The 27,729-nt window shown below is 45.9% G+C and overlaps 1 protein-coding gene across 1 annotated transcript; it reads left to right on the forward strand.

Annotated features, from left to right (window-relative positions):
- Positions 1–531: 531 nt before the first annotated feature.
- On the forward strand, positions 532–27,729 carry tnrc6ba (trinucleotide repeat containing adaptor 6Ba; the record flags this gene model as incomplete). Its single annotated transcript, XM_080021456.1, has 22 exons — positions 532–804; positions 2,124–2,211; positions 7,773–7,794; positions 8,308–8,715; positions 9,427–12,480; positions 12,840–13,001; positions 13,886–14,082; positions 14,237–14,311; positions 15,098–15,304; positions 15,490–15,609; positions 16,077–16,202; positions 16,800–16,964; positions 17,130–17,282; positions 19,227–19,422; positions 20,840–20,983; positions 22,568–22,714; positions 23,654–23,797; positions 24,971–25,063; positions 25,826–26,038; positions 26,158–26,225; positions 26,418–26,557; positions 27,213–27,729. Exons 2-22 carry the CDS (start codon positions 2,155–2,157, stop codon positions 27,727–27,729), a joined length of 6,408 nt encoding a protein of 2,135 aa, XP_079877582.1. The 5' UTR covers positions 532–804; positions 2,124–2,154.

The following is a 27,729-nucleotide window of genomic DNA, read 5'->3' on the forward strand; positions in this document are numbered from 1 at the left end:
ACTTTTAATTTAATTGTGTGTGTGTGTGTGTGTGTGTGTGTGTGTTATAAGCCGTCGTCGACTTTCTAACCCTTGCCATTTGTGACAGTGTCCTAAAATGCATTAAAAAGAAATCTGAAACGGGCAGGGCCAACGATGTCTAAATAAAAAACTTAAATATTGACTGAAAATGTGATGGATAAAACCGCTGTAGCCATCCAAGGCCACCATCCCTACGCATACATTAAACACAAACAGCCAATATATCTAAATGACTTAATACGACATTGGGGGGGGGGGGGGGGGGTATTTGGGCCAATTAAATACTTCGTCCTGCCTGGAAGCTGTCGATGGTTGCCCCTCGGGAGAAATCGGCGCACAAGGGAGTGGACAAAACAAAAACAAATCCGTTGGTCGGACGCCAACTGGTGTGGGTCAAACTGGGATCCGTTAATTCCCATCTCTTTAACGCAGCACCAGCCCGCGTCCCTCCTGACGCCCGCAGCCAATCAGAGCGCTCCGAGCTCGAGCCTCTTCACGCCGAGCAGCAAAATGGCCGACCGTCGCCCCGCCGTTCCCACAGCGCTCTGAAATCCCAACTCTTCTGCACAATTAGGTTTACGCCAGGACTTATTCATCCACATCAAGACCTCACGTAGTATAGTCAACTACCCACCACATACTTGATCGCCTGCTCGGGCGTCGTCGTGCGTTGTAGCCTCGACGAATGCCTCAAAAAGCAAAAAAAAAAAAAAAAAGAATCGCACTCCAGCACTTTAGCTAGCTAGCTAGCACGCTAGCTGTTCTTCATATGGGATTCCTGTGGTGAGTACCGGCCCGTATACCACTGCGGGTTACCGGTTTGTCCGATTTTTTTTTTCATCCGTGCGCGATTCGTGTTGTATGATTCTCCTGGTTCTAGCTTCTCCATGATACAACGTATAGAAATGCCAATGCGCACGGCAGGCTAGCTAGCTTTGGCACCCGCCGTTCGCTAACGTCAGATCGCGCTAGCGGCATACTTGCAGGCTATACGACGGGGCCCCGATTCATACCCGGTTTTAAAACGCATATATACCGGTATACATTTTCTCCTGCTAACGTTGTCTGCTGCACGCGTGACTTAAGTGAACATAATCCTGCCCAGGCTTTAACAAATGGAACGTGACTGTGCGAGTGTTTAAATACGATATTGCTACGTTTCAAATTGACGATTCGTGTCATTTTCCAGCCCATCCCGTCATATCAATGGAAATCACTGGAATCGCCTTGTATGCGTGTATGGGCTTTTGCATGCGTGATTCCAAGATTTAAAATGTGTATTCGTCAAATGCAAAAGTACAAGTATGATGCGGTGAAACGATACGTGGCGAATTTCCAAGGACTGTGCAAAACAAGAATATCAAACCGATAATAAATCAGAAAGAAATGTACATACAAGAAACATAAATTATATGAATATCTGTGTGTGTGTGTGTGTGTGTGTGTGTGTGTGTGTATGGACAGTGATTGGGAAGGGGGTGTTAATCACAGATGGTACAATAATGGGCAATAACGCAATAAAGGTGCAATATTCAAAATTATGCGGGGGGGGGGGGTCTAATTAGTGTCCAGGTGAATGGTGTATAGGTGAATTGATAGATAGGTACTTTATTGGTCCCCGGGGGGAAAGTAAGGCTTTACAGTGTGAATTGGTATCCGTGGGCATTATGTCATCCCTGGCCAGGTAACAGTTTATAATCCTTATGGCCTGGGTGTGTGCCTGTTTTGTTCCCACACTTCCCATGGACCAAATTATGCAATATGATGGCGATATCAAAAATATTTTACGGGTCTTCAGTGGATATATCTTTCTACTTGGATTAGAAGCTGCATGAATTTATCTTTTGGTTTCAAGAGAAGTTATTGCAGTATTTCTTTCATGGTACACGTTTCTATGTTCTAACAAGGACAATAAGTCTTGATTGGTTTTCCTCCACACCGTTGTAGGCCTGCATGGCTGTGAGATGTTGGTGTTTGTGTGCTGTTCCACGTTGCAGTATTTCGCTGCCATTACTAGCGGCCTTGTTGCTGGCCGTGTCCCATGTTCTGTTCTCTGTAATTAAACAGCGTGTGTAGTCAATATTGGTGTATTTCTTCTTCAGAAAGGAGTATCGGGACGCGAGGTCATAGTTCATGGAAGACAAGAAAAGGAAGAAAGACGACAAAAGGAAAAGGGAGACCCCTCAAAAGGTGAGCAGGTTATGTCGATGATGATTCAGTCTTGGATTAAGGCCCCCTGACCAATGACCTAGTCATTGGGTCGGTTTGGGTAGAATTGTGGAGTCTTTAGACGTCTTCGCACCGAACAGTTCTGGGGACTCCCTGAAATGAACTAGGAACTGGGGAGGTCCCCCAAGAACTAGATACCGTCAACTGCTTTCTTTCTGGTTGGATTCATACCGGCAGTCGGAACTCTGAACTGACCTAAGCCAGCATGTTTTTTTTCTTGAGCTCTGTTTTGTATTTACTCCGTAACTTTGACTTATTTCCCCTTATCAGTCAACTAAACCTGTTTCTGAACAAATTTGTGAGTCATATTAGATCTACAAATGTCATTTAAAAGTTTGTTCCGACTTACGAAAGGCAAGGGATCACATCGGACACTGCATGGGGATTTTTTTGTTTCATTCAATTAACGTCAGGAAATAAAATGAAATAAATACATCTACAATAAATAGTGCTTGTGTGCATAGAAGGTAATGCAATGTGGCAAATGCGGTCTTCAACGTGACATGCTCTAGAAACCACTGCCTGCAGTTGGACTGATTTCGATTTTTTTCTACTTTTCCAGTTGTTTAAATGTTCTGAAAATGTGTACAACCATGATGGTTTAGTTGCCCGTGAGATCAAGACTGGGGCGGGTTAGGTTCAAAGGGGGAGAGGAGACTATGAATGTGTGCGATTAGTCGACAAGTCCATTAAACGTTGCTACCCTCACTAGTCGGCACCAGAAATACTAGTCGGTTAAAGTTATTTGGCCCTATTACTATTTTATTAATCTAGTGTACACATTTGAATTACATTGACATAATTTGCACTGAATTGTGGTGTACGGAAGATTGTTTTCTGTGTGTCGGCGACAATAACGTTTATCGGTTATAGTTTGATGTTGTGTTTAATACATACCCGTTTCTTCAGTAAAGCTGTGCCAGCGCCTGTCATCTCTCTCTGTGCAACCCCGCCTGCACGCAGAGGGAGAGCAGGGGGCCCGTGGAGCACTAAAAAGTCTTAAAGGCATTGAATTAATCTAAATAATAATCTTAATAAAAATAAGACCTTATTGGTATTAAAAAAATCTTAAATCAATCTTTCAAAAGTCTTAAATGCTAAGACACGAGAAGTAGGATTTTATGAATTATTTATTTTTTTCCTGACATTGTAATTTAGAATCTCAAAATTATTGGTGATGTCTATTTTTTAAATAATTTACTGAAATCCTCTCGCATTAACGTCACGCAGATCAGAATAGCGGCACCAACACTCGCAATATTTGGTTTGCGGCCTGGATGCTCAGAGCACTTTCACTGTCTGCTAGCTAGTGAGATTTTGCGGTATGGCTGAAACTGGTATCAGCCAATGCATACAACACACGGTGTATTTTGTGCAGGAAGTGTTTCAAACTCAGCACGATGGGTTTCAAGTAGGGTTGAACGATTTGGAAAAATCGAATTGCAAATTTTTTTTTTTTATGTTCCTTATATTTTGTATTATTCACTAAATACAAGCAAATCATTCTATAGTAGGACCTACACACAAATGTATACAGTCAACATATAAACTGCTCTTTCCTGTAGGCCAAACGTACATGTTATGATGAAATGAGACGAATTGATGCATGAATTTAAGTAAATGACATCTTTATTTAGGTATTCAATTGTGAAAAGAAAAAACATCAATACAGTACAATCAGTACAATCTTGACTCATTGATTAAACTTCAAGCCTTGTATTTGTTGGAATCATTTTCCAAATTAACATTCAAAATATATGCAGTATTTCAGCAGAAAGGTATTTCTTTATAGAAATGTTGCACACGAGAGCTGTTGCACAGCTTTATGCTCATTAAATAAAAAAAAACAAAAAAAACAAACAGACAGACGCAGTGCTCTGGAAGAGGCTCCGTCCGCACTCTACAGGTGTGCCGAGCTCTGCCAGCAGCACATGCCGTGCACAGCGCATAATGGCCCGGGCCGAAGAACTGGCTCTCACCGGGGACAGCGTGGAGGGTTGAAACAGTCGCCATATGCTGGGGGTGGGGGAGTGTCACAGAGAGTGTCCCCATTACACACTGTTTGGTTCCATATGCACTCGTTTTGTTCCGTTAGACGTAAAATCAAAATGCACTGTTCTGGCACACTGATCGCAGGCACCCCATCGCTGGCGCAATCGTCAGTATTGTCAAAGAGGGAGACAGGTGTGCAAAATGTGCCCAGATCGCTTTCTCACCGCGCCACACCCCCCCCCCCCCCCCCCCCCCCCGGGATGCCATGCTAGACTAGGAAGAGCCAGCCCCACGACAGCCCTTATTGGTTAGATTGTGTAACATAAAAAAAAAAAGCGCTTATTTCTTTGAGATTTGAAAATTGCGCTCAGTTAAATTTCGATGTCCTTTTGAATTCCATTCATGGTTCAGCCATAGTTTCAAGGCAGTAGAATCCCACATGAAGAGTGAGAAAAACACAAAACTGCCAAGTCAACCCGTCAATGGACGTCAGGTATTTCCCAGTTCTGTTCTACTCTTATCTCCACCATGCCTCCACCCCCATCTCCGATACCAGCACCAGGGCAACAACAACAGATCTCTGGACAACATTTGGGTGTACGCCTACACTGAAAACAGACGTACTGTGGTGTCTGAACACAGTGACAAAGCAAGAGTCAAACAAGGCAAATGAGTGACTTATTCTGCGCAATGTTCACGGACTCCGAAATTGCCCACACATTTCCATGCAGTTCCGACAAGACGGCATACATCAGCAAGTTTGGATTAGCCAAGTACATCTCAGATCAGCTTGTTGCGGATGCTAATATTAAGGACAGTTTTTAATGTTCAACCAGAGCCTCAATCAAACCACGAAAATCAAACTGGATCTGCATGTCCGCTATTGGTGCAAAGATCACGTCCACTCAGATATTTGGGATCGCAGTTCTTGGGACATGGAACAGCCCAGGGTGTACTGCACCATTTTAAAGTAAGTAGCCAGCTCAAATTGTCTTTAAACTAGGCATTTAGACTATGGAAGCCACAGGCCAAGCTGGTAATAACGGATCTTAGAATGAAACGTGACATGGCGGCAGGGTTGATTTTAAGTGGCACATTATTATTATTGGCTTTTTAGTTGTTTTTTTGAATATGCATTAAATGCAAACTGCCATGAAAGCACATAACGAATACGCAAATTTTGGTTGCATGAACAAACCTAAATCGTGCTGTTACCGGTGTTAGATTAGATTCACCGAGTACAAGTACTGAGGCAATGAAATGCATTTCTCTGCATTTTACCAATCCTAGTAACTGACGTGTTACTGTTAACTTAACAGTAACTTTAGCTTTTTTCTGCTTTAGCTTCGTGCTAAGGGCTGTAGCGCTGTTAGTGTTCGCTCAGCCGGCTAACTGAGCATTAGCTGTGCTGTTAGACGCCAAGACTGCTCCCTCCCTTCCACATAAACGGGTGACACGCAAACAGCCAGTCATATAACAGGTGTGTTGTTTGGTTGCGCCATCAACATGTGACCCAACAACAGTCATTATTTTGTCTATTATTATTATTATTAATGGTAAGTTACCTGTGTCCTACTCCCATCCATTACAAAGATATCCTAAATGTTTACTGGATCCCATTTTAATCCAGCATTATTGTTCTTGTTATTATTATTATTATTATTATTATTATTATTATTATGCTTCATGGAGCATTGTTCAATTCTCGGGAGGTTGTGAAGAACCCGGACAGACATAAGCTGCTGTCCGTCTTCATGAAGGGACCAAACGCCAAAGAGGTGGAAACTTGCAACATGCAGGAAGAGAATAGTCACCAAGCTACCAATCAGTGACTATGGCCCTTTCTCAATCTGCGTTCTTGTCTGTACTTGTGTTCTTGTGGACTTGTGAAACGTCATCAGTCGCAGCCCAAGTACTGTTCCAATTCAAAGTACGCATCAAGTCCAGTCCAAATGCCCGGATGTGGACTTGCTCCGCCCATTTTATCGAGGATGCATCGGTGGTGACTTGTGTGGACTTGGGACGGCCAAATATCCCAGAATGCATTTCGCACCAAGCGGTGGTAATGGTATTGGTCCGTGGGAGTCTATACTCCCGAGTCGAACTTGCCAAGTCTGACCTACCAAGTCCGCAAGTCCAGACTTTGCGTACTTGGTATTGAGAAATGGCCTATGTCACCGTCTGGAGGGGTCCTCAAGGTCCCCATAACTAAGGAGCTGCAGTCCTCTGTTGCATCAGCTAGGTACAGGATGACCCTAGATGAGGAGAAGCGAAAGAAAATGACCAAAATCGTAACACAAAACCAAATGTCAGCTGTGGCACGCATCAAGGAGCTTGCAGAGGACAAAAAAACGGAGGTGGCAAGCATCTGTAGGATGCTGCCAATCAGCTCGCCATACAAGCTGAGGGAAAGGCTGGCACCCTGATGGCACAGCTCATCACCAAATCAAACACCCTAAGGTAGCAATATAGAGAGAAAATGGCAGAATTACAACAGGTGGAGGCAGTATTGATGAAAGCCTGCAGATCCCTGCCATGGCTGTGAAAAACAGTAACCAAGTTAAATTGCAAGGGACATACTCTGTTTTCTGCAAGCATGTTATCCTATGATGTGACGCTTCACTAAAAGATAAAATACACGGGATGTAGTAGAATAGCTATTCGGAATTAAAGTTCTCAGCCAACTGTGCCTTTTTACTAGGGCTGTACAATTTTGGATTCGGCTGTTCAATGTGAATATTCAACTATTTTGGGGGGTGGTACCGACGAGGCGCGCTAGTGATGGGGTGCCCGCAATCAGCTCGCCAGAACAGTGTGCTTTTATTTTGGATGTTCGACTTGAATCTCAGTAGACTGACGGTTTTCTGACTGATTCAACCAGTCGACTTTCAGGGGGCAGCCCTGTTTTTACTGATGATTCATGATTTTTATGTTATTGTTTTGCATGTTTCCACTGTATATGGTGTTAAAAAAAAATTCCAACATTAGAAGTAGATCATCTAACTTTTTGTTGTGTTACAATAAACATTTGGGCATAATTGTCCCTAACCCTAAGTATTTAGTCTTTTTTTATTCTTATTTATTTTTATCTTAAATCAAACTTGCCTTAAGCTGTAGGAACCCCGTAGAGCGGGGCCAGAAACAAGAGTCCGCTTACACGACTTTGGGCTTCTTTTTCTGTGACGTCGCTTGAAAAGTGTGGGTGTGGGTGGGGTGGGGGGTGTGCGCGTAGAAGTGATCTGTGCTCCACAGAGCCCCTCTTTTGTCTTTTTCGGGCAATAAAAGCACAGTGATCAGAGACTGATTGGCCTGATTACAGATGTCATGCACTTTTATTTAGAAAATGCAATTGTTTTCTTTCTTTGCATATTCTATTTATGAAAATGTCTATTCAAAATCCTGCAGCCGTATCTTTAAGTTTCCTATATATTGACTGCTTTTCAGAATACATAGACTCTGGTGAGTCAAACTCATTGTATTTGTAACGGGAAAGAAAGTTGATATCATTTTTTTTTTTTTCTGATTCTCAGGTTGCAGAGCAAAAAAACAAAGGTAAGCCTCAATGTGATCTTTTGCCTGTTGCGTTTTCTTGGTTACTACATTCTACATTGTGATTTTTTTTTTTTTATGGATTTGGACACTGCTGTTGCTTTGATTATGCATTGCTGGTCTCTACATACCATTTAGTTCATCTTTGCTTCAAATATGTGTGTCGACATACCTTTCGTAAAGTTTCTTATAATTGTTTGTATACTGTGGTCCTAAAACAACTCAGGTATCTGCATCTTGGATTGTTTTGCATCTTTGTTTTTGTTTTTTATATTTCTGTGCCTCGAGGTAATAGTTTATTCTACGACAGTATTTTGCCTTTACATCAGTTCTAAATATTTAGTGTCCAATTCTGCTAGAAAATATGTAAACACACAATCCATAAGGTTGATTTTATCTATTGAAGTGAATACCCCAAAACAGATCCAATGCATTCACATATACATTTTTGTGCCTGATATAATTCTACTAACTCCCTCCCTCTCTTGTTCCCTCTGTGTTTGCCCTGCCTTTCAGTGTCAGACTTGACCAAGGCGGTATCTTCCCAGTCTCCTGCCACCCAGAGCAGCTCTGCCTCCCCCAGCCCTGGATCCACCCCCTCTGCCTCGCCCTCCCCAGCCGCCCCGGGTCCTGGCAGCGCCACCACCCCAGCCCAGGGCGCCAGCAATGCCAAGCGCTTGGTGGTGGCCAACGGACAGCCCCCCTCCACCGTCGGCGGCCCCAGTGCCGCTGGGAACGGCGGTGCCCAGGCGTCTCAGCAGCAGCAGCGCTACATGCCGAGAGAAGTGCCGCCGCGATTCCGCTGCCAACAGGACCACAAAGTGCTACTGAAGAGGGGCCAGCCGCCACTGTCCTCCATGCTGCTGGGAGGGGGCGGGGGTGCAGGAGGGGAAGGCCCCAATGCAAACATGGCTGCTGCCTCAGGTTGGTGTCAAGTATGGTAACGGACCTAACAAGCCACATTCAGGATGTATCTCACATAAGCCCCTTTCCAACATGGAATCCGTAATATTTCTTGATAAAACATATCCAGCAAAGATAGCAGTTGTCATTCCCACATTGGCCTCCTTTACTGAAGGGTTCCGTATCCACATGGATGACGATTACATATATATTGCGTAATGCTCGTGCGTGAGGGGAGACTGTATTGGTTTCACTTTCTTCTTCCTTTCAAGCTCCATGGTTCGGACTCGCCATTTTTCCGAATGTAATTATTTATTTTTCCCCTTTCCTAGAACAAATATAAAAAAAAAAAATTTAAATACGTATTCGTAAAAAAAACCCACTATTTGTGCTTTATTTGGATTTGGCTCCACCTCTACCTTAGGGCAATATGGCTGGTCCATTCCCACACACTTCCGTTCACAGACGTGCCAGCGTTCTCTGAAATGGTACTAGGTTGAGGGTGGGGAAATTTACTGAACGACTTTTAGGGAAGATCGACACTGGATCCCTTTCCCACATGAAGCCAATACAGAACATTGCCAGTAGACTTTCAGTGCAAGTGGGAAAGGAGCTTTATATCACATACATATACAGTCCATCTCCATAAAATGATTTACACTGTTTTTATGTGTTCCGTACGTCTGTATGTGTTAATATTTAACTTTTAAGGCTTGAACTCTTTTTTTTCAGACTCTGGTGCAGCTGCTTCTTCTCTGTCCCTCACCTCATCAGTTGCTGCTTCTACTACTACTTCTAATTATGCAAATTCTATGTGGGGGACAGGCTCTGGAAGCCAAGCCTCTGCTCAGGGCAGGGAGAAGGTCATTGTCGATGGCAACAACCTGGAAGAGTGGCCGAGCATTGTCGGCAGCGATGGGGCAGCGGCCTCGGTCAGCACACCCAATGGGGGCAGCAGCAGCAACGGAGTGCCTGTAAGAAGTGGTGTCAGTGCCTCCAGCAGCCAATCCTTGCCCACTTCCTCGTTCTCTTTGCCCAATGAATGTATGCAGTCATCCGGCGGTGCGGCGTGGGGGACGGCTGCCTCCCAGGGTCAACTTGGGGGAGGGAATCCAGCGGCAGCCACTGGGCCTCTGCTGCAACAGCCCTCCCCTCTTTCCAAAGCCTCCGCTGCGCCGGGGGGCCACGACGCCGGTGGCCCCTTTGACGGCAGCAGTGGAATTCCAGGTGCCAACTTCAACCCAAATGCCAACCCTTCGGCCTGGCCTGCCCTGGTGCAGCAGGATGGGCCCGCCGCAGCGGGGGAAGGAGGTCAGTCTTCCCTCCATCACCAAGGCCCCAGCGGGTCCTTGTCTGCCAACAACCCCACCTCCCTAGGCCCCGGGCTAGGAGGGGGGCCGGTTGGGCTGCAGGGGGGTCACCCAACTTTATCTGTGAATCAATCAAACGCCCATCACCACCAACTTCACCAAATGCAATCCAGAGACAGAGAAGCGGGAGGTACGAAGTGGGAGGGTGGATCAGTAGGACCAAAAATGGTAGGGGGTGAGAGGGCTGGAGGAGCACTGGACTGTGAGGTGGGGGCAGGTGGAGCGGGGCTCAGCGGGGGGGACCACAGCCTCACCTCCTCGTGGAGACGCCAGCCTTCTTACCCTGCTGCTAACTCCAAAACGGGTGCCTCGAGGACTGATGGCTGGGGGGGTGCAGCTGCATCTGGAGCTGCCGAGGGAGATAACGGGACCTCGGGGTGGGGGTACCCAGGTTCGACGAGTGGGGGTGGCACTTGGGAAGGTGCCGGAAGCGGAGGGAGCAGTAGTCAAACTTCTGCTGTATCTCAGGGAGGGTGGGGGTCTAGCGGGGGAAGTGGTGGAGAGAGAGGCGGGTCAAGTGGAGAGTGGGGCGGGAACTCCACTGGAATGGGTGGGGCCACACCGGTAGGGCAGGGTCTAGGCGGAGCCTGCAGCAGTAACAGCAGCAGTAGCGGGGGCAGCACAGCTGGCAACCCGCCTGCCACCTCCCCTACAGCCACCACCGTGACCACACGAGCTTGGGACAATCAGAAGGGAGAGGGAGAACCGGGGGATTGGGGTGGGGCAGGAGGAGGACAGGGGGGGAGAGGGGGGTCATCGTCAAGCGGTGGGAATTCCAGGAATGGAAGTGGACCACACAGTGGTCAGCGGTGCCACCGTCCAGCCCCAAGCGCTGAAGCTGCCTTACAGAACCTGCTCAGCCGCTCTGATTTGGATCCCAGGGTACTGTCCAACACCGGCTGGGGCCAGACCCAGATTCGACAGAACACCACCTGGAACCTAGACGTGGAAGGGGGTGGAAGCAGAGGTGGCTCTTCATGTTTGTCCAAGCACCCACAATCCTCTCAAAGTTGTTCTCAGTATTCTGGAGGCCCCGGTGCCCCGAGTGCTGATTTGATGGGGCCAGGGGCCCATCCTTCTGCTGGGTCTGCAGGAGAAGGCTGGGAAAGCAGCAGTAACAGTAGCAGTAGTGGGGCCTCTCAGTCTGGGAGGGGCCTGCCGCCTTCAGGCCCTCACATTAGGAGCCCTGGCGTCTCACAATCTGGGTCGGTGACCGCCGGAGCAGCTATGGGAGCCGGCGGCACGGGACCTGTCCACAGCCAGCAGGGGAAGGCCACGGGCTGGGGTGGAGGAGGGCCAGGGATCGGGGATGGCCAAGGAGCCAAAGGATGGGGGGGCAATGAGGAGTGGAGGGGCAATAGAGGAGGAAATGGGGGAGGTTGGGGGGATATGGGACAACAGGGTAACCCAGCGAGTGGAGGCTGGGGAGAGGCTAAGGAGGAGAAAGGGATGGGGGCATGGAGAGAGATGGGCAGGGATGGAGGAGGAGGTGGGTGGGGGGCAGGACAGAGGGCCGGGGGTGGCGGGAACTGGGGAGAGAGAGAGCCCAAATCTAACAGTGGCAGTGGGGGAGGATGGGGGGAAGAGAGGAAGGATGCGGGTATCTCTGGTGGAGACTCGAATGTAGGTACGTGGGGGAGCTGGGACGAGGGCACCCCCCGGAGAACCTGGGGTGGGGGGGGTACGGGGGGGGGAGGTGGAAATGGGGGGGGTGGGGTGAGCACAGGGGGGGACACGGGGTCCAAACACCACCACCAAGGTTGGGGTGGAGGAAACGGCGGCACCAACAAAATGCACCAGATGCCAAACAGCCAGTCGGGCTCCATTAAAGGCCCTCAGGCACCACCGCAACAGCAACAATCACAGCCCCGCAATCAGCATCCTCAGCAGCACCAAGCACTGGACCAAGGGGCGATGCAAGGTGGCTGGGGGCGGCAACCTGCCTCCCAAGCCCAGAATCAGAACCAAAGCTCAGGCTGTACCTCGGGGCCCAGCCCCAGTGGAGGCGGAAGTGGATCAGAGCCAAGCGGCTGGGAGGAACCTTCACCGCAGTCCATCAGCAGGAAGAATGAGATAGACGACGGGACGTCGGCATGGGGAGACCCCACCCACTACAATTACAAGCCGGTCAACCTGTGGGATAAGAACGGTGCCACTTCTGGCCAGCAACAGCCAGTACATGGCCAGGGTCAGACTCAGCAGCAGCAGCAGCAGCAGCAGCAGCAGCAGCAGGGGCCCCCGGTACAGCAGCAGGGGCCCCCGGTACAGCAGCAGGGGCCCCCGGTACAGCAGCAGGGGCCCCCAGTACAGCAGCAGGGGCCCCCAGTACAGCAGCAGCCCACCAGACAGGCATCGGCACTGGGAGGGAACAGGGACATTAACCCTGGGCACGGACCAGGGAAAGCTCCAACTATGGGTGAGAAACTGGATGAGTTGCTCGGAATAAATAAAGGAAGAATTAATTGAATTCACTTTGGGAATTAAAGTTTAGGTATGCAGAAGTTTTGGTTCAGTGTTTAAAGGTTTTAGTATGGGTAGCACGTTCCTGTAGATTCGTCAAAGAAAGTTGAGCGAAGATTCACCTGCCACCTGCATTTCTGAACTCAACAGACATTACAGGGGAAAACAGCAACTTCAAATGACTGGTTACCTGCTATGATTACGAACTTGGTTAAAACATTCATTAACTGATCCTAATTTACTTATCCCTTTTTTCCCCCATTACCTTTTAAACTTGTTTTTGTTCTACCTTCATGCTGTTTTTTGTGCCTCTAGGTCAATCCGGCTGGGGCGATGCTTCTCCAGCAAGTCCTGTGGATAACGGCACAGCGGCCTGGGGCAAGCACACCGAAACCCCTACTGGTTGGGGAGACCCTGCAGATACAGCAGGAAAGTCCTCAGGTTGGGGTAATCCCTCCCCCAACCCCATCAAATCTGGTAGGGAAACAATATATTCAGGTTGGGGCAATCCCTCCCCCAACCCCATCAAATCTGGTAGGGAAACAATATATTCAGGTTGGGGTAATCCCTCCCCCAACCCCATCAAATCTGGTAGGGAGACAATATATTATTTAAAGAAAAGGAAAAAAAGTGAAATACAGTCCAAATGGGACGGCTAGAATTTTTTTTTTCTCAGTGGCAAAAGCCACTGAGAAAACACTTTGTAGCTGCCCAGCCATTTGAAGTTTCTGTAAGTTTGACATAGAGCAGGGGGTTCAAACTACAGGCACGGGGGACACATCCAGCCCCTGAGTCAATTTAATGCGGTACTTGTTTCTGACATATTGCTAAATCTGGCCTGAATATCTATTTTAAATACACAATGGAAAAAATCTACACACAACTAAAGTTGTCAGAATATAAAACGCAATAAGAAAAAAAAAATGTAATATAACAAATATTTTTTTAAGGAATAGGTACCATTTATACATCCAAATTAGCATGTATATGCAGGTTTTTAAACACGAGTAAACCCGCTAAAAAAGAGGCGATTGACTCAGTTTCCATTGCCAATAGACATTGCCATTCTTTTCTTTTTTCTGGTGTGTAACGTTTGATGTAACGAACGCACCTGAAAGGGGGCGTGTCAGGTTTCCAGTGACAATTGTAACCTTTCCCACAAAAGACAAAAGACAAAAAAATATAGGTATTTTTGCTCAGTGTAAACATACATATAAACAAAAAAAAAAACACAGGACTGTTTGTTTTTCCCTTGATATTTTACGGCGGGGAAGACAACCTGGCCAGTGGCCCCCAGGTCAATTGCGTTTGAGACCCTGACTAAGTGTATAAAAGTACATTTTAAATTGGCTTTCCGCTAGGTTCAAAGTCTATGCAAGATGGCTGGGGCGAAGGGGAGAACTCTGTGGCAGCGACCCGACACTCCAGCTGGGAAGAGGAGGAGGAAGGCGGGGGCATGTGGAACAGCGCCGGCTCCCAGGGAAGCGGCTCGTCCTGGGGACAGGGAAGCAACAGTGGTTGGGGTCAAGGCCATGCCGCCAAGAAACACAGCAGCAAGGTTTGAGGAAGAAAAAAATAAAGTTAAACATTTTACTCCCAACATTGGATGAAATGAATGATGAGAATAAGCATTAGAAGTTTTGTACTGACACAAGTCTTAGGAATTACAATAGCACTTGATGAGCCATGCTTTGCCATGCTTTGTTCTTCAGGGTGCCCTGAAGAACGTGGCAGGTGATTCCTGGATGACGCCCATCAACAGGCAGTTCTCCAACATGGGGCTACTGGTAAGGCTGGAGGTTTCCGCAGGTTTTGCTGGGTTTTCTCAGTAAACGGAAGCTCAAATCATTCAACTGGGAGAAGTCGCAGAAAGCCATTATGGAAGGCTATGGAGGAAAAATCATTGCGTGCGTTGCTTAGAATTTGATTCAAATCAAGCAATTATTGCAAAGCCCAACAGCAAAGAAAATATCCAGCTCTCCCGTCTCACTGGATTTTGTTGTTGTGGATTTTCTGCTTTAATTCTGGATTGCCTGCCTTTGTTGAATATTAGTCACCCAGTGTTTCCCATTCATTGATTTTTATTTATTTATTTTTTTTGTGGCCGGCCCGCCACAATATCAACATTGACCGCCACATTGATTTAGGCATTTTTTTACTATTTAATATGGGTGAGGTCTTATTGCATTGTAGAGTTGCGTGCAGTGCATTGATTCTCTATCACTCACATAAACGCAAGTACATTTTGGATCCTTTGAAGGAACGATCCTGCATAATGGGGACACTGGAGAGGCGCGATCGCGTATCCGGTTAGTCTTTAGCAAATAAAATTTTTAATGTATTTTATTTTACTCAATTTCTTTATTGAACAAAACAAAAAACTCTGTCACTCTCTTACACCCTCCGGTCAGCTACCACCACAAATAGAATCTAATTCTGTGAGGACACTGAGTCACTGACCGTATATAATGGAGTTTTGACTCCTTGTATAAAGAATGTAAACTATGACATCGATCCTCCCTTTATGTGAGGAAGATTTTGCACTAAGTGGCAGCATCCTCTACTGTTTACAGGGTGATGATCCCAGTGGTAGAAACATGGACTTGGCCCCTGGTTCCCTCCAAGAAAAGAAAATGGAAGGGGAAAAGAGGGGCATGACCATGAATGATTACAATGGAGACTTGAGAAAAGGAGGTCGAGGCGGTGGGGGAGGCGTGGCTTATCGTTCTCCTGGTTCCAAAGAGGCCAGCCCTGCGGACGCTGGCTCCTACTATGACAAGGTACCGTTCTGCAACTCTTGCCCGTCTGTCCGTAGTTTCTCTCGTCCAGTCAACTATTTGTCTTTTTATCTGTTCACCTTTCTTCTTCCGTCCCTTTGTCGCCCCCGCCCCCCCCCCGACCTGTCCTGCCCATTTCTTTCCTTTCATTCAAATCGGGCTACTCCCATTGGCTGTCACTGTGACAGACCTCATCTTTCGCCAGTCAGGATGGGTGCCTTGGGGATGAGGGTCACGGCTCTCTTTACTCTCCACCCACTGTCTACAAGTCCCACCCCCTCTACAACCACACTGTCCCCCTTAGACAAGTAAGAAGACAGCTTTTCTTCTATGCGTTGGATCATCCATTCAACATGCTGCCATAGCGAGCTGCGGTGCTTGGAAGATGATTGTTTACAGATTTCCATTTGCTCACAATGCTGTCAAACCTCATTCATCCGAACCCCTGTGCCGCTGTCCAAGTCCCTGACTGCTGTACAGGGTAACTTAAATGTCCCTAACTCAATCAAAGTGGTTGCTTTTTAACTAGCTGCTCAGTGTAGCTGGCAGTAAAGGGGTTAAATGTTTGGGTCAGTTCACCAATAAGTTCAGATATGTGAGGTTTGGATAAACATCGCACAGAAACACTCCCGAAAGGATTCCTTCCATGTTTCGCCATCTGTGTCCATCTTGTGTGTGTGTTTGTGTGCCTCCATATATTTTATTTATTATCAGTATTTTCTTTTTCCTCACGCTCTCAATACCTCTTTGCTGTTATTGTCTCGCTTCATCCCAGGGAAGTCACAACGTGTTTGGCATCGGCTGCGGCATGTCCCAATCCAGACACCAGCCGAGTGTGCCACCCATCAACCCTTCTCCAGGGATACGAGCGCAAGTGCCTCATCCATTCCTGTCACCACAGGTATGCCTGCGGCCTTCCTTTTAGCTGTTTACCTTTTTTTCTTTTCGTGTGAATGTGCAGGAATGTGGCTGCAAGGTCTTACTCCCTGTGGTCAACTTAGTACCTGTAGTCAACATCCCCTTCCGTTAGCCTTCAACGTTCATGTCAATCTAGACTAGGGATGTCACACTGAGGAATTTTCCCCACCGGTTAATAAACTCATGACAACACCAGTGTTAACAGTAACACCGGACATTTAACAACGGCGTTGGGTGGGGGGTAAGCGTGCAGTGTCCCCGTTGTGCACTGGCGCTAATTACAGTTGGAGGGAGACAGGTCCCGCAAAACAACGGTGGGGGCAGTGGGCAAATAATATAATTGGTGTGCGCTCGAACACTGTGTAAACCAGATTACCGCGGCAACCCTAATCGAGACTTTAACAAGAAACATCCTTGTTTTTAGACTTACAACTGTGTTCGTTACTGAGTCAACTGATCCATGTAAATTTAGTAAACGTGGCCATAGCAGGAATAACATTTAAAAAAACGAGTGGAGGCCCACTGCCATTGCGTTTCCTAACGTTCATGGCTATGCCCTCTTGTTTCGTCCTCTCTGCAGGTGCCAGGCTCTGTGCTGAAGCAGATGCCCAGTGGTAGCGTGGGGGGTGTGGGCGGAGTGGGTGGGGTGTCAGGGGTCGGGGGAGGTGTGTTCCCGCCGCAGCTGTCCCCCCAGCACATTGCCATGCTCAGCAGCATCTACCCACCTCACATCCAGTTCCAGCTGGTGAGGACCGTTAACCGCGACGCCTAGAATGTCCTAGGAAGACTGTAATGGTCGTCCATCTTTATTGCAATGTCTCACGAAGATTTTTCCCTCCTTTGCTTTCCCTCTGCCTCTCCTTTTCTCTTTCTTTTTTCAATCTTCCCTCTTCTCTCACCCTTCCTTAAGGCTTGCCAGCTCCTTCTTCAGCAGCAGCAACAGCAGCCTCAACAACAACAACAACAACAACAGCAGCAGCAGCAGCAGCAGCAGCAGCTGCAGCTGCTGCAGAACCAGAGGAAATTCACCCAGAACGTACGCCAGCAGGCAGACCCTCAGCAGGTACACATAACACAGAAGATTCCAGATAGGGTTCCGTTATTTTGGTGCAGAGGTGGGCCGTCAGGGCCAGCAAGGCCTCCTCTGCTGGCCCAGAGTTACAGAATCAGAAAATTATGTTTATCATTTAAATTTGAAAAATAAAAGGTTCTGACATAAAATAGAGATATTCAGTTATTTAATATATTTTCATGAATGCTATATGTATTTTACAAAGTTCGTTCCCATCAGTCTATTAATATCATTTCATTGCTACTCTACTCTCTCCCTCAGTTTGACTGCTTCCAGTGCAGCTCATATAAATTAGAGCTTTTATCCAATCAGATTTTATACCTCCAATCAGAAATCTACCCTAAGGCCTTCAGAATTTCGAGTGAATCCCCTCTGTTGTTGAAGTAAATGGGGAGGATGTTGTTGATTGTCAAATTATTTAACCAATCAGATATCAAGTTTACCATGTTGGGCTTATTCTTTGACACACCCCAGCCTTCTAGCTATCCTAGCCGCATACGTCAGCATTTTTCGTGTGGCATGATCGGCGGGGCTGGAAAGGTCCAGTAGGTGGTGGTAATGCACCTCTAAGCAGAATCATATTTCATTTATTTTATAATTGATTTTAATTATCCCCTTAAATCTCTGTTTAATAAACAATACGTTTAGAGAGTAGTAATGTTTTTTAATAAATCAATTCTGACTTTTATTCTTATTTTGCTCACTGTTGGAAATGTTACAACTAAACTAAAAACTAAGTGGTGGGTTCATCTGATTGGAGGATCAGAGAGGTCCAGGATAGTGGATAATTCAAATATTAATTAGTTTATATATATATATAAATAATATTTTAGAAACATTTCACAATAAGAAATAAATAAAACCAGTACTATAGTTAGTTATTTTTTGTGTAAAACAGGTTTAAACTGTATTTTTCACACACAAATAATAATAGTAAAATAACTTTGAAAAAAAACCTCACAGTCGGATCAGTGCGTGTGTGCCTTCTCTTTGTAAACCTGATGTGACTGTGGGTGCGCTCCTTTTCAGCCAGGGCACCTACCTCAGAGCTAGGGAGGAGCATAGGCTATCTCTTACATAAAGGGGGAAAAATTTGCTGGTTGCAGGAGACGGCAACTTAAACAAACACAATATAAAACTGTAAAACCTGACAAAAAAAAAAGAACGGCTCATCACCCAGCGAGACCCGATTCCCTTCCTTTCTACAAAAGAGCCGTTTAAAAAAATCTGTCAAGAGAAGTTAGTAAAGAGAGACACAGCCATTGCAGGGTTGACTCCTTGATGGATTTCGCTCTTTACAAAAACATTTCTAGGTTGTTTTGTATCGAGTTTTTATTGACTATACTCACAAAGTCGCCTGCAGTTGGGAAAAAATAATAATAATTGACCTCTCGTAAAAAAAGGAGAAATGCTGCGCGGCTCAGCACAACTGACCTGGCCAGTGGAGCTGCAGCAGTGGATTAACACGGATTTAATAGGAAGCAGCACTTAGTTGCTCTGCCAACTTCTGTGTGTGATACCGTAATACCTTTACGTGTGTATATTGAACCGCGGGGGGTGTACTGAATGGTTCGATAACATACCGTGTACCGTTGCATCCAATGTATTATGTGCCGTTTTGTATTTTCAATACAATCTTTGCAATAAAAGAAAATACAAATACAATTTTTAAAACTTAAAGTTGTATAGTGAAAAGTCTTGTGGAATTGACGTGACGGGATGTATGGGGGAGGCTAACGGGCTAGCAGCCTCTTGTTAAATCACTTTGAACATAGGGTGGTATCGTCAAATGAGAATAGCCTATGGCCTTAGTGTCTGGTGAGGTTATTCGAAGACAGTTTAATTGCAGGAGGATCACTCTGAAGGCTTAGGTGTAAAATGCACAGCTATGGTGACATCCCGTGTAACGCTGTCATCTTTCCCTCCTCTCCTCAGCTTGCCAGGATCATGGCTGTGCTCCAGCAGCAGAGGCAGCAGCAGCAGGCCAGTGGCGGAGGCTCCAAACTCTCACCCTCTCACATGGGGGGAGTCGGAGGGGGTCCTAAACTGCCGGGGGTTGAATCTCTGTCCCACCCGGGGTTTGGAGGATCGGTAGCAGACCTGCATCAGAAGACGCACAGCAGTTACTCCGGTGAGACTCTACACTAAGAACAGTGCAGGGAGAGGAAGCGCATTGCACTGTTGCTGCAGGGCTCGTTAAATGTTGTCTTTAGGGCCCCATTATACTCATGTAATGCGACTTAGGGAACTTCATGGAATTTTTTGCTCTTCTAATCAATTCTTGGTTATAATATCAACATCCATATTACGTCTATATTGAGGTATTCAGGGCTCTTACCGGGTCTTTCAGGTTCTTGGAGTGCTTGAATTTAAGTACTGGAATACCTTCAAAATAGCCCCTTTTGTGCTGAAGTGCTTGAAAACTCCTTGAAAAAAAGTGATAATTTAACTCCTGTGATACTCAGCCTGGTTTTGTTATTCAAATAGTAAAGTGATACAATTTTTCCAGAATCGCTTTTATGATATAGATGTTCCCCGGGAAATGTACATTTTATCCAGCGTGGTAGGAAATATACACTTACAATACTAGATGACAGTGAGATTAATAATATATACACCGAACAGCCACAACATTAAAACCACTGACAGGTGAAGTGAATAACATTGCTCATCTCGATTCAATGGCACCTGTCAAGGGGTGGGATATATTAGACAGCAAATGAACAGTCAATTCTTGAAGTTGATGTATTGGAAGCAGGAAAAATGGGCGAGCGTATGGATCTGAGACACTTTGACAAGGAACAAATTGTTATGGGTAGACAACTGGGTCAGAGCATCTCCAAAAAGGCCAGTGTTGTGGGGTGTATGCAGTGGTTAGTACCTACCAAAAGTGGTCAAAGGAAGGACAACCAGTAAACCAGTGACCGGATCATAGGTGCCCAAGGCTCATTGATGCGCGTGGGGAGCGAAGGCTGTTCGGATCCCATCCCACAGAAGAGCTACTGTAGCACAAATTGCTGAAAAACGTAATGCTGCCAATGATAGAAAGGTGTCAGAACATACAGTGCATCACAGCTTGCTGTGTATGAGGCTACGTAGCCACAGACCAGTCATGCTGACGCCTGTCCACCGCTGAAAGCGCCTACAATGGGCATGTGAGCGTCATAACTGGACCATGGTGCAATGAAAGAAGGTGGCCTGGTCTGATAATCACATTTTCTTCAACGTCAAGTGGATGATCTGATTGAGCATCTGTGGGATGTACTGGATCAACAAGTCTGATCCATGGGGGCCCCATGTAGTCCATGCGTTGACGGGTCAGAGCTGTTTTGGCGGGGGAGCTACACGAATATTAGTGGTTATTAGTGGTGGTTTTAATGTTATGGCTGATCGGTGTGTATACTTATATAAATAATAGCTAATGAGATTAAGATTACATTTTAATTAATATAGATCACATTGAAAATGAAAATGCTATTTTGACAATCCATTGCTTGTATTTGCTAACCACCGTTGAAACTTAAGAACTCCCATTTCGCCCGATGCAGGGTTCGGTTCTGGCGTCAACCTGCCGGTCATGGACCTCGGGGGCATGAAAGACCTGGGTGGTCAGCAGTCTCGCTTCAAATGGATGATGGAGGGCCACTCGTCTCCGGACCCCTCCACCCCCGACAGCATGCTCCACAAGAACGGTAAGGAACTGACGTCCTGTCATTGAGATTTGTCGTCCCAAATCAGTGTGACTACCTGTTTTTGTGCAGTGTTTTGATGGATGTTATTTGTTTGCTTGTCCTTTGATTGAAAAGCTAAGCAGAATTTCATAAAATCATTAGAATTTCATCCTGAAGATTTTAAGTACCGGAATACTTTTGTCCTGAAGTTCTTGAAAATTAAGATTATATTTTAAATAATACAGATCACATAAAAAATTTATTGTTTTTGTTTCGTGTGAAGTCATTGAAAATGGAAAAAATAGTCCTTGAAAGGTACTTAATTTTGTAATGCCAGTATGAACCCTGTATGCAGCTTTGAAACGAAAGCGAGGTATGTCTTCCGTATAAGTCATGGATTAAATCCACTTCATTCCTTTTCTTCTGCACTAACCATGTCATTTAAAGTAAGTTGTAAAGCCACGGGTGTTCAAAAGGGCTATAATTCACATGATGAATGATAATCTTGAAATATAACTGCAGGCAGCAAGCAATAATACATGGGGTCCAGTTAAGTCATTTTAGGTACGTATTACAGTTTTCTGGGTTCTGTGAAACACAGCACAAGCAAAAGCAGCCTTTTGCATGTGGCTGTAGACCAGGATTTGTCATTACTATAACATTGTGATGCTTGTGGTAATACAACTCTACTCTGAGAGGCTGTTATGACGTCTCAGTGTCGATTACCCAGACTGTGTGTGTGATATGAGGTCTGTATGGTGAACCACTGTGTTCTCCCCTGGCTGTGGGTCGGTTTCTTACTGAAAATTAATTATCTTATTTTTTAATCTTTTTTTTCCACATGAGCATTTCTCATGCTCATGTGCTCGACCAATCACCATGAACTTACGTCTGGACCATTCACTGTGCCCTTACGTCACTGAAGGTTCCTCTTGTGTCGTTTAGTTTAAATGTCCCTCAAGAATGGTGTTTTAACAATTACGATCGTTCCTAGATCATGCAATGTGGACACAAAAGAAAAAGGGATGGTTCCTCCAAAGGTTCTTAGAACTTTCTACGTGAAAACTCCTGTGACCGATTGATAGTTTTTTAGGGTTTTGTAAAATGTAGCAAGAGTAACAGCTTTCCGTTAAACGCAGCATCACCTCGAGTTGTCTGTCTACACGGGTTGTCTGTGAATGCATTGCAGTCCACATGGTGCAAGTCGCTGAATGCGAATGACTTCCGAGAGACTAAGCTTGGACTTATATAACTTCAAATTATGTCACAAAGCCCCCCGCTCCTGATATGAATCAAATCGCATCAACATTCCTCCACTTCCGGTACATTTACAACAGTTTTTCACAAATGTTTTGCTCCAAATGTACATCAATATTGATGTACAATGTTGATTGTTGTTCTAACCAGACCTCAACCATGTCTGTGCGTACTGCGGCTGCCGTGTTTCCGATACTTTTAGCCTAAAAAACGCCAAGAAGATTAAAAATAATAAAATCTGAGTAAAAACAATATGGGGCTGGCCCCCTAATAATGGCCCAGTGCTGACTCATCGTCAAGATGTTGAGAATAAGCTAGAGCGATTCATTTGGCTTACCCCACCCCCAGGTCCCATCGCACCCATGAAGATGCCCGGTGGTTCCCCCTACTCTCAGTACGACATGTTGAGCGGAGACGCGCTGGGGGACAACTGGCATCGCACTCCCGGGAACAAAATGGCTCCCAAGGCCGCCGCCACCACCAGCTGGCCTCCTGGTGAGCCACTCGCAATGACTCTTGATTCTTATATACTTTTATTTATGATTTTTACCATTAGATATGGTCCCATCCATTCGTTTTTAACATTATACAGGAACACACTTCAAGCAAGGAACTTTTACCCATGGTCTGAATGAAAACAACATTCAAGATATCCAATGTTTTAATAAAATCTTAAAATATATAAAATATTCAGTCCTTAATTTGAGGCACGCGTGGTACCTTCTTACTTTAAAAATGGTAATGAATGAAAAATACAATTAGATCTTCCCCCCAGTAACAGAATTTGATTCTAATAAGTTACCAGTATCATGTTCAATTTCTCACCTTTATAACAAACCATATTTCATGAAGATCGGTTGAGAATTAAGTGAGGTACAGCTGATTTTGTAGAGAAATCTCTCAATACACATTGTATTTGTTTACTAGTGGAGCTAGACCATGACAATAAGATGGAAGCACAGGCGCACAGCGGCGATGTACAGCAGTTCATTCACGTTGTGCCCTAAAGTAGCAGCATCATTGCGACATACTGTAAAACCAATCATTGCATTTCAGAGTAAAATCCAGCACCCGTCTTTCTCGTCTATCTTCTTTTCACTGCAACTCTGCATCAAGTTTAGGGAATTATTACTTTAAAAAGTAACAGCGGCCGTAAGACTATTTTACTATGATGGTTACATTTTGCAATTAATCCATAGTTGACATGCCGAACCGCCGTGGGCGATCCATACGGATCAACTACATTTCGTTAGACCGTGAATACCTCAAATATAGAATTGTCCATTATTTGACTTCTCTGTATTTGTTTTCAAAGATGTCCATCTGTGATTTCCATTAATGACTCACCTTTTCCCCAAGAAGCGACCAAAGTTGAGTTGTCACTCCACACACTTTTGCTTTGACACACTCCCTTCACCGCTCCCTCCTCGACAGAGTTTCACCCAGGCGTGCCCTGGAAGGGAATCGAACGTGTCGACCCTGAGTCCGACCCTTACATGACCCCTGGGAGCATGATGGTTAACTCCGGCTCCCCGAGCCTCAACGACTCCGACCACCAGTTGCTACAAGATAATGCAGGTAAATCCACTGTGGGCAGCGTCTGTAGGGGATCCTTACTGGAAGATAAGTGATTCATGAAACGGGTTTCTTGCCAGGTCCTTGTGGTTCTTGAATTTCGTCCGCAAAAATGTAATGTGCTGAAGTGATTGTAAAAAAAAAAAAAAAACCTTGGAAAAACGCAATCGTTGAAAACCTGTGACCTGTGAAAAACCACTGACAGGTGAAGTGAATAACATTGCTCATCTCGTTCCAATGGCACCTGTCAAGTGGTGGAATATATTAGGCAAGTGAACAATCAGTTATTTAAGTTGATGTGTTGGAAGCAGGAAAAACAGGCAAGCGTAATGATCTGAGCGACTCTGACAGGCGCCAAATTGTGATGGCTAGACGACTAGATCAGAGCATCTCCAAAACGACAGGTCTTGTAGGGTGTTCCTAATATGCAGTGGTCAGTACCTACCAAAAGTGGTCCAAGGAAGGACAACCAGGGACAGGCTCTTGAGCGCCCAAGACTCAGTGATGTGCGATCCCACAGAAGAGCTACCGGTGCACAAATTGCTGGAAAAGTTAATGCTGCTATGATAGAAAGGTGTCAGAACACACAGTGCGTCACAGCTTGCTGTGTATGAGGCTGTGTAGCCGCAGACCGGTCAGAACTGAACCATGAGCAATGGAAGAAGTTTGCCTGGTCTGATGAATCCCATTTTCTTTTACATAATGACGATGGCCGGGTGTGGGTCCGATCTTATCAAGCATCTGTAGGATGTCCTGGAACAAGCCAATCCATGAGGGCCCCACCTCGCAACTTAGTACTTAAAGGATCTGCTGCTAACGTCTTGGTGCCAGATACCACAGGACACCTTGAGATATCTTGTGGAGTCCGTGTGTGTGTGTGTGTGTGTGTGTGTGATGAGATTAACATTTTATTTTTTCTTCATAAAGATCACATTGAAAATGTATTATGTTTTACGTGAAGTCCTTAAAATGCTTTAAAAAGTACTTGAAAATCCTTGAATTTCATTTTGTAATGCCAGAATTAATCCAGGGTTTAGTCTCAAGTATCAATTCATCTCTGCGTTAAAAATGTTGCTCAACCACTTTAAATGTCTATGTTAGGTTGTATTGCTGCTTTGAATGTTGTACATTTTTCAACATCTTGATTCATTGTGCCTGTTTGTGCTGGGCCTGCAGATTCCACCCCTCCCCTGAACACCTTGCTGCCTTCACCTGGTGCCTGGCCTTACAGTGCCTCAGACAGCCCCCTCAACAACGCACACAACACAGGTAACGCAAACACAAGCCACATGCATTGTTGACACCAGAAGAGCTCTCAAGTGCTGATGTGAAGTCGTCTTGTCTTGAACCTCATGATCTTAACTTGGACCAGGGGTCTTCACCCTTTTGCAGCCCAAGGGCCCCTTGGTGTATAGAGAAACAGAGCAGGGACCCCCTAGTTTATTTTTGAAATACAGTATTTATAATGCCTTAATAACCTATTTATATACTCGGTTATGATGATTATGGTCACTGTCTTTTTATTTTAGATTGATTTCCTTTAGCCGCAGTTTTTGTGGGGGGGATAAATGCACTGAAATCCAAATTTTTCATGTTTCTATTTTTCATGGTTTCACAAACCAAATATTTTAAATGTTTTGTTTTAATCTAGTCCAGGTTTGACTACTATAAGTATGGTAGTTTTTTTTTTTAATCTAGACCTGCTCCTCCCACACCTGTGACATCCACCTTTTCTGTTTTTACGAATCTGAAATCGTGTTTTAGGTGCTTTACCATGTTTTTATTTAAGTTCAGTCATTCACCAGTTGTCTGTCAGACGCAGTGACTGAAAATTCCAAGGTTTTTGAACATTACTCAAAAACTGGAAATGGTTAGAGTTTACTCAATATTATTTGAGCATTAGTCTAAAATGCATAAATTTTTCACAAAAATAATTTTATCAAAAGTCTCTGAATTGTCTGGATCTTGTCTTTGGTGCTCAAAACGATCAGTGCTATGTTGTACTGTAATGTCTCCTGTCCTCTCCAACAGTAAAGTACACAGATTATAAGACCAGCTGGCCCCCGGAGCCCATCGGACACAACAAGCCCTGGAAAGCCAGCCGCAGCCAGCTCAGCCAGTCCCAGCTGTCCCGGCCGCCGCCAGGACTGGCCAGTCAAAAGCAGCCGTTGCCTTCTCCTTGGTCTGGGGGAGCCCCGCGATTGGCCGCCAGGGGCTGGGGCACCGGCTCCTCGGGCACCACCGGTAAATCCCAGCCATTCCCATGAAAGCTTTTGCCCGCTCCTTCGTCCCACCAAACTACCTGTTTCTAATTGAGCTGATGTAATCCTGAATTTACTCTCTCTCTCTCGCGCTCTCCACAGCCTCCACCTGGAGCGACGGTAGTGCCCGGGGAAGCTGCTGGTTGGTGCTCAGCAATCTCACACCGCAGGTACATGTTTTCAATTGCAACTTATTTCAGGAATTTGAATTTTTTCTGAATTATAAACAATCGTAATACATTTTGAGGTTTTTATTGTCCTTGAATATAAAATGTATTGGCGGCTTGTATAGCCAAAAGCCCTGTAAAGTCCTCCAGGCTGATTTAGTCTCACTTTGCGTGTCACACTGTCTGTCCCTGCAGATTGACGGCTCCACCCTGAGGACCATCTGCATGCAGCACGGCCCCCTGCTGACCTTCCACCTCGGCCTGACCCAGGGCACCGCTTTGATTCGCTACAGCTCCAAGCAGGAAGCGGCCAAGGCCCAGAGCGCCCTCCACATGTTAGTCTCATACACGTTCAGTGCTTTTTCCCTGATCAGAATCTGTTTTATCCTGACACATACATTCAGCTCTACTATTAACTATTCAGCTCTACTACTACTATTGTTCCGGTGAGGTTTGGTGCGTTTCTTTGCAGACAATTACAAAAGAAGCTGAACAGTCTGGGGGTATAAAGGAGAATAAAAATAATAATGAAATAACATTTGTTATAACATTGAATTGTCAAATGTTTAACGAAAAAATAGGAAACAGTCAGATATATAAAAATATACAAAATGCGATATTTAGTGTTGGGTCGAGTTGTTTGGTTCTGCAGCTTAATGTTTCTGGGTGGAACTCGCACTTGTGAAATTTGGTTCCACATTACCTAGTGGTACAATTCGGTATTCCGGTCGGTGTTTGTCTTCATATCGAACAGTTTTGAAAATTCTTACACTGGCCCAAACCTTGCGATAATATGCACAGTATTAATTATTGTTATGTGTATATAGGTTATAGTTTATAAATATGAATTATTACTATGTACTATCTAGCTTATTACAGTAATGTACAGTGTACTACTGGAGTTATTGCACAAGTTGTGTGTGTGAGTGAGAGGTGGGGGCAGGCGGTCTGTGTTTCGCTCTGTAAACGACTGTTTTTTTTTTTTACAAGGTGCGTCCTGGGCAACACTACCATCTTGGCGGAGTTTGTGAGCGAGGAGGAGGTGGCTCGTTACATTGCACATTCCCAGGCTGGAGGAGGCAGCGGCGGGGGGGCAGCGGTGTCCCCTGGCTCGGGGCCTTCCGGGACCAGTGGTAACGGAGGAAGCGGCGACAGAGGAGGAGGAGTGGTTGTAGACGGAGGCTCCGGCGGAGCAGGGAACGTGGGGCCGGGGCCCTCCGGCTCCGGCTGGCAGAGCCTGGACGCCGCAGGCAGCTCCCCGGACCCGGCGGCCAGCCAGGGCCCCGGTCTGGGCATGTTCGCACCCTGGAGCAGCAACGGGGCCGTGGTGGGAAGCGCCGGGGGCATGGAGGGCGGGAGGCAGGGCCTGTGGGGGGGGATGGGGGGAGCGGGGTTCCCCGGCAGCAGCCTCTGGGGGTCTCCCGCCCTGGACGAGCGACACCAGATGGGGAGCCCCGCCGCGCTGCTGCCGGGTGACCTCTTGGGGGGGGGGGCCGACTCCATCTGA

Source organism: Zeus faber (assembly GCF_960531495.2).
Source record: "Zeus faber genome assembly, chromosome: 20".
Classification (NCBI taxonomy): Eukaryota; Metazoa; Chordata; class Actinopteri; order Zeiformes; family Zeidae; genus Zeus; species Zeus faber.